The sequence below is a fragment of the Myotis nattereri genome (genome assembly GCF_964212035.1).
Source record: "Myotis nattereri genome assembly, chromosome: 2".
In the NCBI taxonomy this organism is placed as follows: Eukaryota; Metazoa; Chordata; class Mammalia; order Chiroptera; family Vespertilionidae; genus Myotis; species Myotis nattereri.
In genome coordinates this window covers 213,005,665-213,020,059 of record NC_138076.1, presented here as the reverse complement: position 1 = coordinate 213,020,059, position 14,395 = coordinate 213,005,665, and the positions used below count along the sequence as shown (strand labels likewise).

At 63.1% G+C, this 14,395-nt stretch overlaps 1 protein-coding gene across 4 annotated transcripts in view; it reads right to left on the bottom strand.

Moving 5' to 3' along the window:
* The window catches only part of MPPED1 (metallophosphoesterase domain containing 1), a 59,699-nt gene that overhangs the window by 4,318 nt on the left and 40,986 nt on the right, over positions 1-14,395 (bottom strand). For 3 of the 4 annotated variants that reach the window (XM_081082395.1, XM_081082394.1, XM_081082392.1), the window contains 2 exons: positions 13,350-13,575; positions 1,122-1,237 (listed from right to left, as the gene is read on the bottom strand). In XM_081082395.1, the coding sequence (XP_080938521.1) occupies positions 1,122-1,237; positions 13,350-13,575 (342 nt within the window). The remainder of the gene's footprint in view (positions 1-1,121; positions 1,238-13,349; positions 13,576-14,395) is intronic. The other variant, XM_081082393.1, reaches the window with a different exon arrangement.

The following is a 14,395-nucleotide window of genomic DNA, read 5'->3' as shown; positions in this document are numbered from 1 at the left end:
TGGTCGTGTGACCTGGGTTACAATCTGCTGTGTTGCCCCTAAACCCTACCAGGGCCTGGGACTTGAGGCTCCTCCATTTGAAAACAGGGATAGCAAAGCCTTCCTCTCAGCACTCTGTGGGCACTGGCTGGGCGCCTCGCACACAGTAGGGCAGCTCCTTCCTGTACAAGTGTGTGAGCGAATGCCTCCAGCTGCACTGGGAACCTCCCGTCTGGGACGCCCCCCTCTCCCTCCCTTCCCTGCCTCCCTGAGACCCCATTCTGTGGTCCCCTCCTCCGCAAGCTCCCCAGCCCCTCTGACAGCCTTTGTCTCTGCCTCTGCTCTCGGGCTTCCTGAACCCCTGAACGTGTCCCCCTGGGCTGGGGCGTTCTGGGCCCTCTACCCGGTGGCCTGGGAGCCCTGGACGCAAGCTCTGCATCAGGTGAGCCCCTGGTCCAGCATCGCCCAGGCCTAGCCTGGCCCCCAAGCACCAAGGGAGGGGTAGCAGGTTCAGCAGAGGCTGTGGTGGGAGGAAGAAGCTGGTCTGGGCTGAACTGCCAGGAGTTTGAACTTCATTGTAAAGGGCTGAGGGAGCCACAGAGGGTTGCAGAGGGATAGCATGGGGCTGGGGCTGGGCTGGGGCTGGGCCTGGGGCTGGGGCTGGGGCTGGGCTGGGGCTGGGGCTGGGGCTGGGCTGGGGCTGGGCTGGGGCTGGGGCTGGGGCTGGGCTGGGGCTGGGGCTGGGGCTGGGGCTGGGGCTGGGGCTGGGGCTGGGGCTGGGGCTGGGCTGGGGCTGGGGCTGGGGCTGGGGCTGGGGCTGGGCTGGGGCTGGGGCTGGGGCTGGGCTGGGGCTGGGGCTGGGGCTGGGGCTGGGGCTGGGGCTGGGCTGGGGCTGGGGCTGGGGCTGGGGCTGGGGCTGGGGCTGGGCTGGGGCTGGGGCTGGGGCTGGGGCTGGGGCTGGGGCTGGGGCTGGGGCTGGGGCTGGGGCTGGGGCTGGGGCTGGGGCTGGGCTGGGCTGGGGCTGGGGCTGGGGCTGGGGCTGGGGCTGGGCTGGGGCTGGGGCTGGGCTGGGCTGGGCTGGGGCTGGGCTGGGGCTGGGGCTGGGCTGGGCTGGGCTGGGCTGGGGCTAGGCTGACTCTTACCCAGCGGGGGTCCGTGGGTTATGAGGATGTCCACGCCTTCGGGGATGAGGTTCCACTTCTCCAGCAGGGCCTGTCCTCGCGGGAGGTTAAAGCCCCAGCCATAAAACCAGGGCTGCCTGGGAGAGAAGAGAGGGTGCAGAGAGGGCGGTGAGCGTGGGGGCAGCCACAGGAGGGGAGCGGGCGGGCGGGCACGAAGGCCACCAGGACTGGCTTGATGCCCACGCGCCCGCCAGGGCGGCAAGGGGTTTGCCTGCGCTGGGCGGAGTGGTGGCTGGGGCACCACCGGCTCTCTCCTCCCTCTTCCCACTGCGTCACTGAACCTGCTATTTCTCTACGATGAACGAGGAGCATTTATGCCATGAAAACATGGAAGTTGAAAAAAGCCAGCTTTTGCCCAAGATCTTTCTTGCTCAAACCTAAGGAAAGCCACTGAGAACACCCCCGCCCAGGTGAGTGGTCGCGGGTGAGGACACGCACTCCTGCGTCCAGCTGAGGCCCCACCAGGGTCCGGGCAGGGCTGGCCCAGCCGCAGCCTCAGGGCAGCGCCGACGGACCAGGCCAGGGACTGTAACCCCTCCTGTCGCCCAGCCAGGACCTAGCCCAGTGATGGCGAACCTATGACACGTGTCAGAGGTGACACGCGAACTCATTGTTTTGGTTCATTTTTCTTTGTTAAATGGCATTTAAATATATAAAATAAATATCAAACATATAAGTCTTTGTTTTACGATGGTTGCAAAGATCAAAAATTGTTTATATGTGACCCGGCACCAGAGTGAAGTTAGGGTTTTTCAAAATGCTGACACGCGAGCTCACAAGGTTCCCGTCACTGGCCCAGACGGCTCCTGCAGTCCTTCCCCTCCACCGGCTCCGTGTGCGTGGGGCCTGGTCCTTCCACGGAGGGCGCCCCCACTCCACTGGCGGTGAGAAGAGGATGCGCCGTCCGGTGTGGACAGCGGGAGGCTGCTGCCCTGGGAGCACGTGGCCCGGAGAGCGGCTGGATCGAACCGCACCAGGCCCCCGCCCACCACTGGGCCGCTCAGTCTCGGGGCCCAAAGGAACCAACTGGAATCGGGTTTTCATTTACAACGAAAGCGTCCTAAGGATCACCCCTTAGGCGTCAGGAAGTCGTTAGAAGACCCTGAACTGTCACCCCGGGGAAGGCTGGGGGTGCTGGGTGCGGAGGTGGGGGTGCTGGGTGGGGAGGTGGGGGTGCTGGGTGGGGAGGTGGGAACTGATCGGAGAAACTCCACCCGCGAGAGCCTGGAGGCCGCCCCCACCCCAGGCTGGGCCTGACCCTGGCATTTCTGGGGCCCCATCCCTGGTGCACTCAGAGCCCCTCTGGCTGGGCCCCGCCTGGCTGCGGGCCGGCCCGAGGCCACACCAGGGTCCCCTGGAGCCTCCAGCCCGGCCGCCTGGGTGAGGAGCAGGGCTTGGGCGTGGCCTCCCAAACACAGGCCCATTTTCCAAAACTGGATCCAGCATTTACCTGGACAGCCCGTCAGCAGGGGAGGCATCCGTCCGCCCGGGAGCCACGGAAGGTGGCTTCTGAGAGGGCCGGCGGGAACGTATCCGAGGCCACCACAGCCAGCCCACCGTCCCCTCCCCTCGCCCAGCACTAAGGACCTTCCTCGGGGTGACATTCCCCTAGACCAGCGGTTCTCAACCTGTGGGTCGCGACCCCTTTGGTGGTCGACCGACCCTTTCACAGGGGTCGCCTAAGACCATCCTGCATATCAGATATTTACATTATGATTCATAACAGTAGCAACATGACAGTTATAATGTAGCAACGAAAATAATGTTATGGTTGGGTCACCGCATGAGGAACTGTATTAAAGGGCCAGAAGGCTGAGAACCACTGGCCTAGATGCCCCTGCCTGGTTCCTGGAAACATGTCACCTGGGTCCCTGGGACGCTGGAGCCCGCCTGCCCTCAGAGACGCCCAGAGAGGTGCCGCCTGCCAACCTCACATGGCAGGTCCCGGCAGAGCCGGTGAGAGGCGGGTCTCAGCAGGCAGGACTCCGGGCTGCGACCCATGTGCCCTGCCCCCCCGCCCCTCCCCCCCACACCTGTCTTTGGGGCCATCAGATCCATGGGCCTGCGGGCAGCAGGGGGACGGGCACCGCTCACGGGCGGAAAGGGCACTGAGTTGCCCTGGTCCTGCCCACGAGCTGTCCCTTCACCCGCCCCCCACTCCACCAGCCTGTCAAATGCCCGACCTCACCCCTGAGGGCAGGAGGGTCCTTGCCCAAGGCTGACAGGGGGAGGGAGGTCTAAGAGGACCGAGTGGCACCGCCACTGTGAGGCTGCCCGCCTGATACCAGCTCTGTCCTCAGGGAGGCGACGTCCTGGCTTTTATTGGACCTGGGGGAGCAGGAAGGTCAAATCCCACAGGAAAATGCCCAGCAGAGCCCTTTCCCAGGCCAGCTGCCGCCGGGAGCCCCTTCCTGGGGCTGGGAACCCCCTCCTGGGGCTGGGAGCCCATCAGGGGCCTGGGGCCTTTCTCAAGGGCGGCAGGTGGGGACCAGGAGAGACAGACGCTTCGGGGTGACTTCACGAGGCAGGAAAGGCCCGTCCCTCCTGTGGGGTGCCCCCCGGGTGTCTGCTGTGTGAAGCAGACGAGGGGGCGCCCGTCCTTCCTGAGTCCACCGGGCCCTCGGCGCCCCCCGCAGTCTGCGTCTGGCCACTTGGGCGTCGCCCAGCAAGGCCCTTGGGGCCAGAGGTGAAGGGCAAGGCTGCCCGGGTCGCCGGCGAGGGCACAGGGCCTGCCACCCACGCGGCAGTGGGGTCCAGCCGCCCCTCGCTGCGCCCACCCAGGCAGCCGTGGTCCGAGACCCACGCACGCCAGACACGGTGCCGGTGCCACAGGAGTCGTGTCCGCGTGTCCAACCAACCTGCCTGGACCCAGCCTCGCCCCAGGGCCCGGGGCCCGGTGCCACCCCGTGTCCAGGGCCCCGAGCCGCAGGGAGGCCGGTGAATCAGAATTCTGACTGCGCGATGGAGGCGGCTTTCTGCCCCGCATTTCTGTCTTTCTGTTCTAAAGGAACCATTGGAATAATTTTCTTACAGAACGATAGTTGCCATGACAACCAGAGCAAATTTTCCTTTTCTGAAACAGATGTCTCATTTAGTTGAAAATTAGAATGTGAGCAAACCCATGGGAAAAATTAATTCAAACTTTAACAGAGCGCTGAGTACAATGTAATCTCTCAGAGGCTAACTAACCCTCCGCAGCCTTCCGCGCCCCGTGTCACCTTCCGACGCGGCTAATTAAGCCGCTTAGCCAATATAAACGACCTCCTCGCGGCCAACCATGCACCCCCCACCCCCGCAGCGTGAATTCCGGGCTCCCGATGGAGGGGGTGCTGGTCTACAGAACATGGCTGAAGCTATGTCACCTCCCGGGAAGGCGCACGGCCCCTGCGCCAGCGGATGTACCAAGGGCTCCTTCAATTAGCCGGGGGTACGGCCACCCCACTCCTCGGGGACTGGGATGTGGGGGTGGAGGAGGCCCAGGGTGCCCATGGTGGGGGGCCCAGTGGTACACCCTGACGAGGGTCTGGTGACCAGAGAGTGGAGTGTGGGGGTCCCTTGGCAGGATACCAAGGGGCACCCGCCTGCACAGCGCCAGCCCCAAAGGCTCCCCCCAGCCCCAACCCCACATCCAGGGAGGCAAGTGCCATCACTGCCCATTTCACAGATGCAGAGACTGAGGTACAGAGACGCCCAGAGGGTTACGTGCCGGGATTACCTGGTGACCGGGTGACAGAGCCGGGGCCAGCCCCCGACACACACCCCAGAGCCTGTGCCCTCGGCTTCACCCCAGAGCTATGAACGCAGGACCAGATCCCATACCCTCAGCACAGCGCCACCCCTAGCTGTCCCCGGGACGACGCTGAGGAAGGCCCCGCGACAGGCGAGGACACGGGACCCAGAGAAGTCGAGCATGTGCCTGAGGACACAGGACAAGGGCACCTGGACCAGGGTTCCTGCTCCTGCCCCGGTGCCCCACGGCTAGCCGCACGAAGAGGACCGCGACGCGTGGCCAGGCAGCTGCCGGCCCTGAGCCTCAGCCTGCGGCCCCTCCGAGCCTGGCTGGACACTCCGGCTCCTCCTGCCTCTCCTCTGCTGTCCCGGGGGCTCCCTGACCCACAGCTTTCACGGCTCCGCGGCCAGGCCCCCGCCCACCCTTTGGCCCCCTGATCAGGTTCCCTGCTGAGCCCTTCCCCCGTCACACAACAGCCCACCCCTGGCTCCTGCACAGCCCAGCCTCTCCCGCCTCCAGAGTTTGGTGTCTCCCCATCTGAACGCCCCTCCTCGCCTCCCCTCGGAGCCCACCATGGGTACTTGCTGAGGCCTGGCTCCAGGGCCACCTCTTCCAGGAAGCCTCCCAGATCACCTGCACCCCCAGCACAGGTGGCCCTGCCATTCCCTCAGGGCAGACCCAGGCCCCACCTCTCCTGCCCCAGACGAGCCTAGAAGGGCTCCAGAGCGGGTTTGTTCAAGGTGAGTGTGAATGAGCGAACGAACAGATGGAGCGGCCCACAGGGGCTCTGCCTGGCTGCCAGGCCCTCGGGACGAAGCATGACCCTCTCCTCTCTGCACCCTCCCATGACCCTCTCCTCTCTGCACCCTCCCATGACCCTCTCCTCTCTGCACCCTCCCATGACCCTCTCCTCTCTGCACCTTCCCCATGACCCTCTCCTCTCTGCACCCTCCCCATGACCCTCTCCTCTCTGCACCCTCCCCAGAGCCGCCGGAGTCACAGGGCCGGAGGCCTGCAGCCGGAACAAGAATCCAGCCCTCTGAGCTTCCGTTCTCACCTCCCAGGGCCTGCCCAGGGGCACGGTGCAGTCCACAGAGGAGGCCTCAGGGGCAAAGCCAGCCCCGGATGCTCACACCCTCCCCCTCTGCTGCGTCCAACTCGCCTCCCCAGGGGACCTGCCCTGCCCCCCAGGACCTGCCTGCAGCCCATTCCCTAGGGGTGCTGAGTGCTCCGCCCCAGGGAAGTGCCGGGGACAGGGGGCGGCTGTTCTCACCGGGCCGGGTGTCCTGGCTTCCACCTCTCATTCCCGGTGAAGCTGCAGTTTGAGGGGACAGTGACCCGTCCTCCCAACGGCCTCCCTGAGCTCCCAGGAGGGCCCCTCCCCAGCCAAGTATCCAGCCTGACCCCCCACCCGTTCCTCCCGCCCCGCCCCTCCCCTCCCCCAAGGCCAGACCTCCCAGGCCCCTCCCCGGAGCCAGCCGCAGCCTCTGCCAGCGCTGAGAGGTCCCCGTGAGGACGACACCTGTCACTGACCGCCTGCCTCCGGGGACACGGCCAGCGTCCCAGTGGGCGTGCTCCGCTCTGCAGCAGGAGGAACTGAGGCTCAGAGCAGCGACGTGCCGGCTCCACACCTACAGGCTGGGGACGCCCCACATCCCAGCCTCCCCCCTGCCCAGCTCCCATGGGAGAGGTGTTCCTCCTCTCGGCATCTCTGGGGCTGGGGCTGAGGGGGACCGAGGGGGGGCGAGGGGGGCCGAGGGGGGGCGAGGGGGGCCGAGGGAGCTGCCTCCGTAGCAGGGGTGCCAGCCCCACCCGCCCCCGGGCTGCCAGCCAGCACACACCCTGCGGGGCACACAGCACTTCCGGCAAGTCAGCGGCAAGGGGAGTGGAGCAGGACCCCTGTGTGGGTCCTGATTAATCCCCCCCACCCCCCGGCTGCAGAAGCATCATCCTTTGTGTCGCTGGGACTGCAGCGGGAAGGCAGATGATCCTGGGGACGCAGAGCTCATGTGGAGTGGAGTGCGTGTGCGCTGTGTGTGCGCTGTGTGTGCGCTGTGTGTGCGCTGTGTGTGTGCTGTGTGTGCGCTGTGTGTGCGCTGTGTGTGCTGTGTGTGTGCGCTGTGTGTGCGCTGTGTGTGTGCTGTGTGTGCTGTGTGTGTGCGCTGTGTGTGCGCTGTGTGTGCGCTGTGTGTGCTGTGTGTGCGCGCTGTGTGTGCTGTGTGTGTGCGCTGTGTGTGCGCTGTGTGTGTGCTGTGTGTGCTGTGTGTGTGTGCTGTGTGTGCTTTGTGTGCGCTGTGTGTGTGCTGAGGGGCTCTGTGACGAAAACATGTGAGGGCAAGAAAGATAGGACAGGAGAGCGGCAGAGACTGTGTGTGAGAAAGACGCGTGTGAGTGTGTGAAAGGATGTGAGTGTGGGGGGATGCATGGTGTGGGAGGGTGTGGGGTGCATGCATGTGTATGTATGTTTGGGTATGTGTGTGCATGTGTGTAGGTGTATGAGGTGTATGTGTATACATGTGTGTAAGTGGGTATGGCATGTGTGTGCCTGTGTCGTGGTGTGGTGTGTGGTGTGTACATGTGTGTAGTTGCGTGGTATGTGCACACATGGGTATGTGGTGTGTGTATGCATGCCATTGTGTGGTGTGTACATGTATATAGTTGTGTGGTGTGTGTGCATCTGTGTCTGTGTGGTGCGTTACGTGTGTGGTGTGTGTACATATGTGTACATGCAGATCAGGCACCAGAGACTGAGGCTGTCCCTCTGCGGTCACGGTTCGTGCTCTGCCATCGTGTGAGGCCGGCAGCTGTGGGGCTCCGTGGAGGAAGGACAGGGGCGTGAGCAAAAGAACCACAGCCGCGGGCACTGCGGGGCCTCGGGTCCCTCCTCACCTGTCCAGCCGGTGGGTGCCCTCGGCCAGTCGGGGGCAGGTGTCACGCTCCCCTGCAGACACAGCCTCCTGACCTGATGGGGGGATCCCACTGAGGCGCCTGCAGAGCCGGCACGGCCCTGGGAGGGAGAAGCGAGCCCGATTCTACAGCAACGGGACCAGGTCACGGAGCACATGTGCCCCACAGGCCAGGCTTCTAGGGCCCGAAGGCCAGCCCTGTGGGGGTTCCACAGCCCCACGGGCCGCCAGAGGGGCGGAGCCAGGGGCAGGTGGGAAGCGGCAGCCGTGACCGCTCCCGGAGCCGACCACGCCCACTGCCAGCGCAGAGATCATGGGCCAATCACGTCTCCTACCCAAGCCTCACTTTACCCCTCTGTAAAATGGGAATTAAAAGAACCCTGCCTGGCCAACCAGCGTGGCTCAGTGGTTGAGTGTCAACTTATGAACCAGGAGGTCACAGTCCGATGCCTGGTCAGGGCACAGGCCCGGTTGTGGCTTTGTCCCAGTGGGGGGCGTGCAGGAGGCAGCTGGTCAATGATTCTCTCATCACTGATGTTTCTCTCTCTCTCTCCCCCTCTCCCTTCCTCTCTGAAATCAATAAAAATATATATTTCTTAAAATGTTTTTTCTAAAAAATGGATTTTCTTAAGAGAAAAGGCAAAGGATTCTGGGTCAGGTGCTTGGAGCTGGGTCACACTTAGCCTGGAGGGAGGACAGATGGCCGGGAACACAGCGTGTGGGCTGCCAGTCCACACTGGGCTCACCAGGCGGACTTCCTGGAGGGGGCGGCGGGGGGCCGTAAAGCCAGAGTGGAGCATGGCCAGGGGCAGGGGCATCGCGGGCAGAGACGGCCTCACTGGGGTCACCCGCCCGCAGCTGGGACAGCAGGGGACAGCGGATGCCGGGGAGGCCGCCGCCTCAGGCAGGACCAGGACCCGTCCCATCGGCCTCTGCCCAGGACCCGGATCACAGTCTGGCAGAGCCATTTGTGAGGCGGGAAAGAGTGACGGCTTCACTAGCTCACCCTCGACTCCCTTTCCGCTAGAGCAGCGGTTCTCAACCTGTGGGTCGCGACCCCTTTCGCAGGGGTCGCCTGAGACCATCGGAAAACACATATATAATTACATATTGTTTTTGTGATTAATCACTATGCTTTCATAATGTTCAAATTGTAACAATGAGAATACATCCTGCCTATCAGATATTTACATGACGATTCATAACAGTAGCAAAATTAGTTATGAAGTAGCAACGGAAATAATTTTATGGTTGGGGGTCCCCACAGCATGAGGAGCTGTATTAAAGGGCCGCGGCATTAGGAAGGTTGAGAACCGCTGCTAGAAGATCCATTTGACCACGTTAGAAAGGAAGCATTTGCGGACCCACTGTGCGCAGCTCTGGGAGGGGCGGGGAGGCCTCGCCTTCCCCAGGCCCAGCTCGGCCTCGGTGACTGTGGGACCTCAAGCAAGTCCCTCCATTTCAGGGGCTCGGGCTCAGCCACACAGTGGGGACAAGATCAGACCTCACTGCCTGTTGCAAAGATGTGCCCGGCGCCAAGGCGGAGCCTGGGGAAGCAGCGAGAACAGTTCCGGGGACCACTGAGCCCCTGCGGGGGACAGGTGGAAACCCCCAACACTCCTGCCTCCACCCATCCGACAGCCCCCTCTGCACACCTGGGAGGGAAGGCATCAAAGGCTCCTCCTGAGCCCCCCAGTGTGACCCAGGCCGCCCAGCCCTGCCCATGCCCCACCGGCTATACAAGAACAACTTTGAGGGCCCCCAGCCCCCACTCTGGGCCGGGGGAGGGGGGCAGTGGCTGTGGAGATCTGGGGTGAATGGGACCAGGTGTCGAATGTCTCCGTGTGCTGAGCACACACATCTGACCTCCTTAAATCCTAAGGACGACCCTGCAAGGGGTGTTGTCATTCCACAGAGAGCCAAGATCCTGTCCCAAGGCCACAGAGCCAGGTGCCTGCAGAGGGGCGGGGCGCGGGCACCCCTGCCAGCCCCAGACCTCACCCTGCCAGCCCCAGGCCCCACCCTGCCAGCCCCAGGCCCCGCCCTGCCAGCCCCAGGCCCCGCCCTGCCAGCCCCAGGCCCCGCCCTGTCCAGAGGCAGCCAAGCCCAGAAGCAGGACCCACGCCCTGCCGGCCTGCAGCCACTTCTCGAAGTTTAAAGTTTCAGCAGGTTTAGATTCCTTCTGCAAAATGCCAGGAGTAATTAGGCCAGATGGGCGCGCTGCCTGCCAATTTCCCTCCCTCCCTCCCTCACTCCTTTTTCTGAGAAAAATCAAGGCCGTTCTCAGTTAAATGAGAACAAAAAATGCATCCAAAACCCATACATGATCGCGGAGTGTGTGCGGAGCTGTAACACTCAGGATTTGTCACCGCTCAGCTCTTCCTCTTCCGCACTGGCCCCGCCCCCTCCTCTAAGCTGCTCTGCCAACGGCCGGGTGCCCACGGCACGAGGGGCCGCCTTCCCTGCGCCAGGACAGACACAGGCCCGGAGGTGCCCACGGACACAGGCCCGGGAGGCGGCCCAAGAGGTGGACACAGGCCTGGGAGGTGCCCACGGACACAGGCCCGGGAGGTGCCCACGGACACAGGCTTCCCTGCCAGACTGGGCTGGGGGTGATGGAGGGGACCAAATCCAGGGATGGGGTGTCTGGCTCCACCCTGGGTGTGGGGGGACGGCAGCAAGGGAAGCGACAGGGGGACGGAGACCACAGACTCAGACACAGAGAGCAGGCCAGGCCCTAGTTGTGTGTTTTTGTGGGTTTTTTATCCTCACCTGAGCACGTTTTTCCATTGATTTTTTGAGAGAGTGGAAGAGAGAGGGAAGGACAGAGAGAAACATCGATGTGAGAGAAACCCGTCGGCTGGTTGCCTCCTGCACGAGCCTCTACCAGGGCCCAGGCCAGGGAGGAGCTGCAGCCAAGGTACATGCCCTTGGTCGGAATCGAACCCGGGGCCCTTTGGTCCTCAGGCCGACGCTCTATCCACTGAGCCAGACCGGCCAGGGCCCGAGTTTTAACTGAGTCCCCAGGCCTGACTTCAGTCCATCTGTTCCTTCACCCATTCACTCACTCAGCGGCTCTATGAGGATGGCCGGATGCCATCAGCTCCTCGGCACTGGAGTGAGGTCCCCAGACAGAGAGGCAGGGCAGGGCCTCAGATGTTCTCGTGGGAAAAAGACGAGAGAAACCAAACATCCCAGCAACAAGGCCGGCCGGGCCTGGAGCACAGGGCCCGCGGGGAGAGGCCAACCCAGACGCCGCACGTGGGCGAAGGGGCCGGACAGAACCGCCTGGCCAGCAGGTGCCCGGGCACCCCAGAGAGGAGCCAGCTGCACAGTGGCCCCCTGGCACCAATGGGGGCCCAGGCCTGCCAGGTCAGACACGGAGGGACAGACAGAGCATTGGGGACGTCCCTGTGTGTCTGGGCCAAGCACTTGACTGAGAGTCGCTCTGCCCCTACGCGCGCTGCGTCCCTTCCAGGCCTGGGTGACGTGCTGGGCTCCCGCAGGCGGGTGACCCGGAGCCACAGGCAGAGGGAGCTGTGACTCCCTGAGAGATGGGAGCCCCAGGTGACAGCTGGGGCCATGGCCACGGCCAGCGGGACCTGGCTGCCGGCTCTGGCTTCCTCTCTCCCACTGACACCACTCAGGCCCTGGAAGCCACACTCCGCTCTCAGAATGCCCACGCCCCCTCAAGCCTCCCGCCTGTACCTGGGCTGTTCCCTCTGCCTGCCATACCCTTCCCGGCCCCTGAGGCTGCTGTGTCACCCCAGCTCCCACGGCTTCCACTCCACGGCTCCCATTGAATCAAGGGATTGGCCTCTGACACCTTTGCAACCACCTCTGGAGAGGGCACTGTCACTCCCATTTCCCAGGAGAGGAAACTGGGGCACAGAAAGGTTAAGTGACTCCCCCAGGGTCACACAGCCTTTAAGAGGTGAAGCCAGGACGTTTTGTCCTAAAGCCTGCTGTTAAACTCTATAGAATATAACATTTTAAAGGGGGGTTAGATATGTGGGAGATGTCGAGGAAGCAGGTTATTAAAAACTTGTGGGCAAGAGATCTAGGCCAGATTCCCTGGTCTGACGCCCATGGGCCTCCCATCTGACCCTTCAGACCCTCTACCCCATCCCGTCCACTCCTCACCTGCACCCTAACCCAGACCTGCCCCAAGCTCCGCTGCCCCGGGGCTTGCTCACTCCAGCTCCCCTCCTAGCAGCCTTCCTGGTCTGTGCCTCCCCAGCCTTCTCCAGGCCTGGGCTCCCCACCTGCCCAGCAGACTCGCCCGCCTCCTCTCCTGTCCCGGGCACTGAGCTCCCCACAGCCCTGAGTGCCCACCGGTGCTTGCCGGGACCTCACGGGCTGCAGGGAGGGGCACAGAGACCCTGTATGTGGTGAGGACCAGGAGGTGACAGAGGGCACCTCCTGGGCTCAGGAAAGCTAGGACGGGCTGGCATCTCCCCTCTCTCCCTGAGGAGGCCTTGGCAGGATGAGACCAGGCCCAAAGCTGCCCGCAGCCTCAGGGGGTCAGCACTGGCACCATCCAGGGCAGCCCAGGGGTTCCCCAGACACACTGTGACGGCAGCAGCTCTCCCTGAAGTCCCTGCACCCACACAGGCCCCATGTCCCCCCAAAGCGCCCCTCAGCCTCCTGCGTGTGCTGCTCTGGCTGATGGATCTCAGGCCCTGATCCCCGCCCTCTGTACCCACGGCTCTTCCTTCCTGGCTCAGATCACCCACCTCTCCAGGGAGCCCCGCGAGATCGGGACCCACTTTCAAGCACAGTGGTCCGTCCCTGCTGTGTCTGGGACCCACCTCACCCTCCAGCAGCTGGCACCCTGCGGCTATTGCCAGCGGGGCCGCCAATGCCAGTCTGTCCACCTGTGGGACGGGGACAAGAAGTCAGTCCCCCAGGCTGAGCAGGATCTGAGACGATGCTCACAGAGACCATAGCCAGGGCCTGGCTTCCCATGATCGCTCAGGAATGATTTGCTGCCACCACCCTTATCACCGTCACCTTAATCATCATCATCATCATCACCATGACCATCATCATCATCATCACTGACATCACCATCATCATCATCATCACTATGACACCCTCACCATGACAATCATCACCATCATCACCATTACCATCACCATCACCATCATTGCTATCACCATCATCACCATCACCATCACCATCATCATCACCATCATTGCCATCATCACCATCACCATCACCATCACCATCATTGCCATCATCACTATCACCACCATCATCACCATCATCATCACCATCATCATCACCATCACCATCATCATCACCATCATCACCACCCTCACATTATCACCTGGGCTCCTGTGACCCACTGACCATCTCACTGAACAGTCATGACCCATCCTCACTTTGATCCCCACCAGCCAGGCAGCTCAGGGATGAGGCCTGACCACTCTGTGTCCCCAACAGACAATAGGGACTGGGTGTGTACTTGTGACTTAAACAACTGCCCCACTTCCGCCCGCCCCCGCCCCCCCAGCCTCGGCTCCCTCCGCCCAGCGCGGGCGCACTCACCACGGGGAGCCGTAGACCCGGAAGCCCCGCACCGTGACCTCGGAGTCCTGCAGGTAGATGCAGTTGGTCAGCAGCGACTGCACGTTCTCGTAGTTCTCCGGCTTCAGCTTCGACACGGACGGGAAGTAGTAGAAGTCCTGCTTGATGAGGTCGGCCATGAACTCCTGGTCGAAGGTCAGCTCGTGGTTGCCGGCGATCACGATCTTGTACTCGTAGGGCAGGCTGCCTGCGGGGCGGACACGGGCGACACACGCACGCTGCTGGCCGGCCCGCAGACTCCGTTTGTTTGGCAAAACTTTTGGGTTTTTTTACATTTGAGTTTGTTGCCAGCATAAAAAATATTCCAGAGGTTCCCAATAAAATGTCATTCTATTTTCTAAAAATCAATCCATTTTAAAATCTGATGATCCTGCCAGTCCCGTGCTGAGTATCTGTGTCCCTCCCTCAGACGGGAGGCAGACATCAGTGTGCCCCAGTCCCCACCTGTCCCTAATGCTCACCCAGGCCACTCCACTCGGGTCACGGTATCGCCCTGCAGGGACTGCGGTCCCTGAGACATGGCGGGAACAGACCTGGCCATGTCCCCTGGGGCTCCCACGCAGGTGGAGATAGGCCCTCCAAGCCCCTCCCACCTCCCCACCTTGCCCACCCCCTCGGGCCTGGCCCAGGGGTGCTGAGCAGCCCCAGCAGCTTGGGCGAGCGAGGCCCCGACAGCACCGCAGAGTGACAGGGTGACAGGGTGCAGAGGGCCCAGCCATGGCGATGCTCAGACTGCCCACAGGCAGAGGAGAGATCCGCGCGGGCCTGGGCAGCAGGGGGAGGCACAGAGGACGCAGAGAGAGGACTGCCATTTCCTGAACCCCATGGTCGGGTGGCCACCCCAGGTGAAAGGCTGGGCCCCGCAGAACCTGCCAGGCGGGCTGTCATCTCCCCTTGCAGCTGGGAACAGGCCCCACGGTCAGGCGCCTGCCCTGGCCCCACAGCAGGTGAGCGGCAAGGCCACACTGGACATCAGACCTTGTGACCCCACACACGTGGGTCAGCAG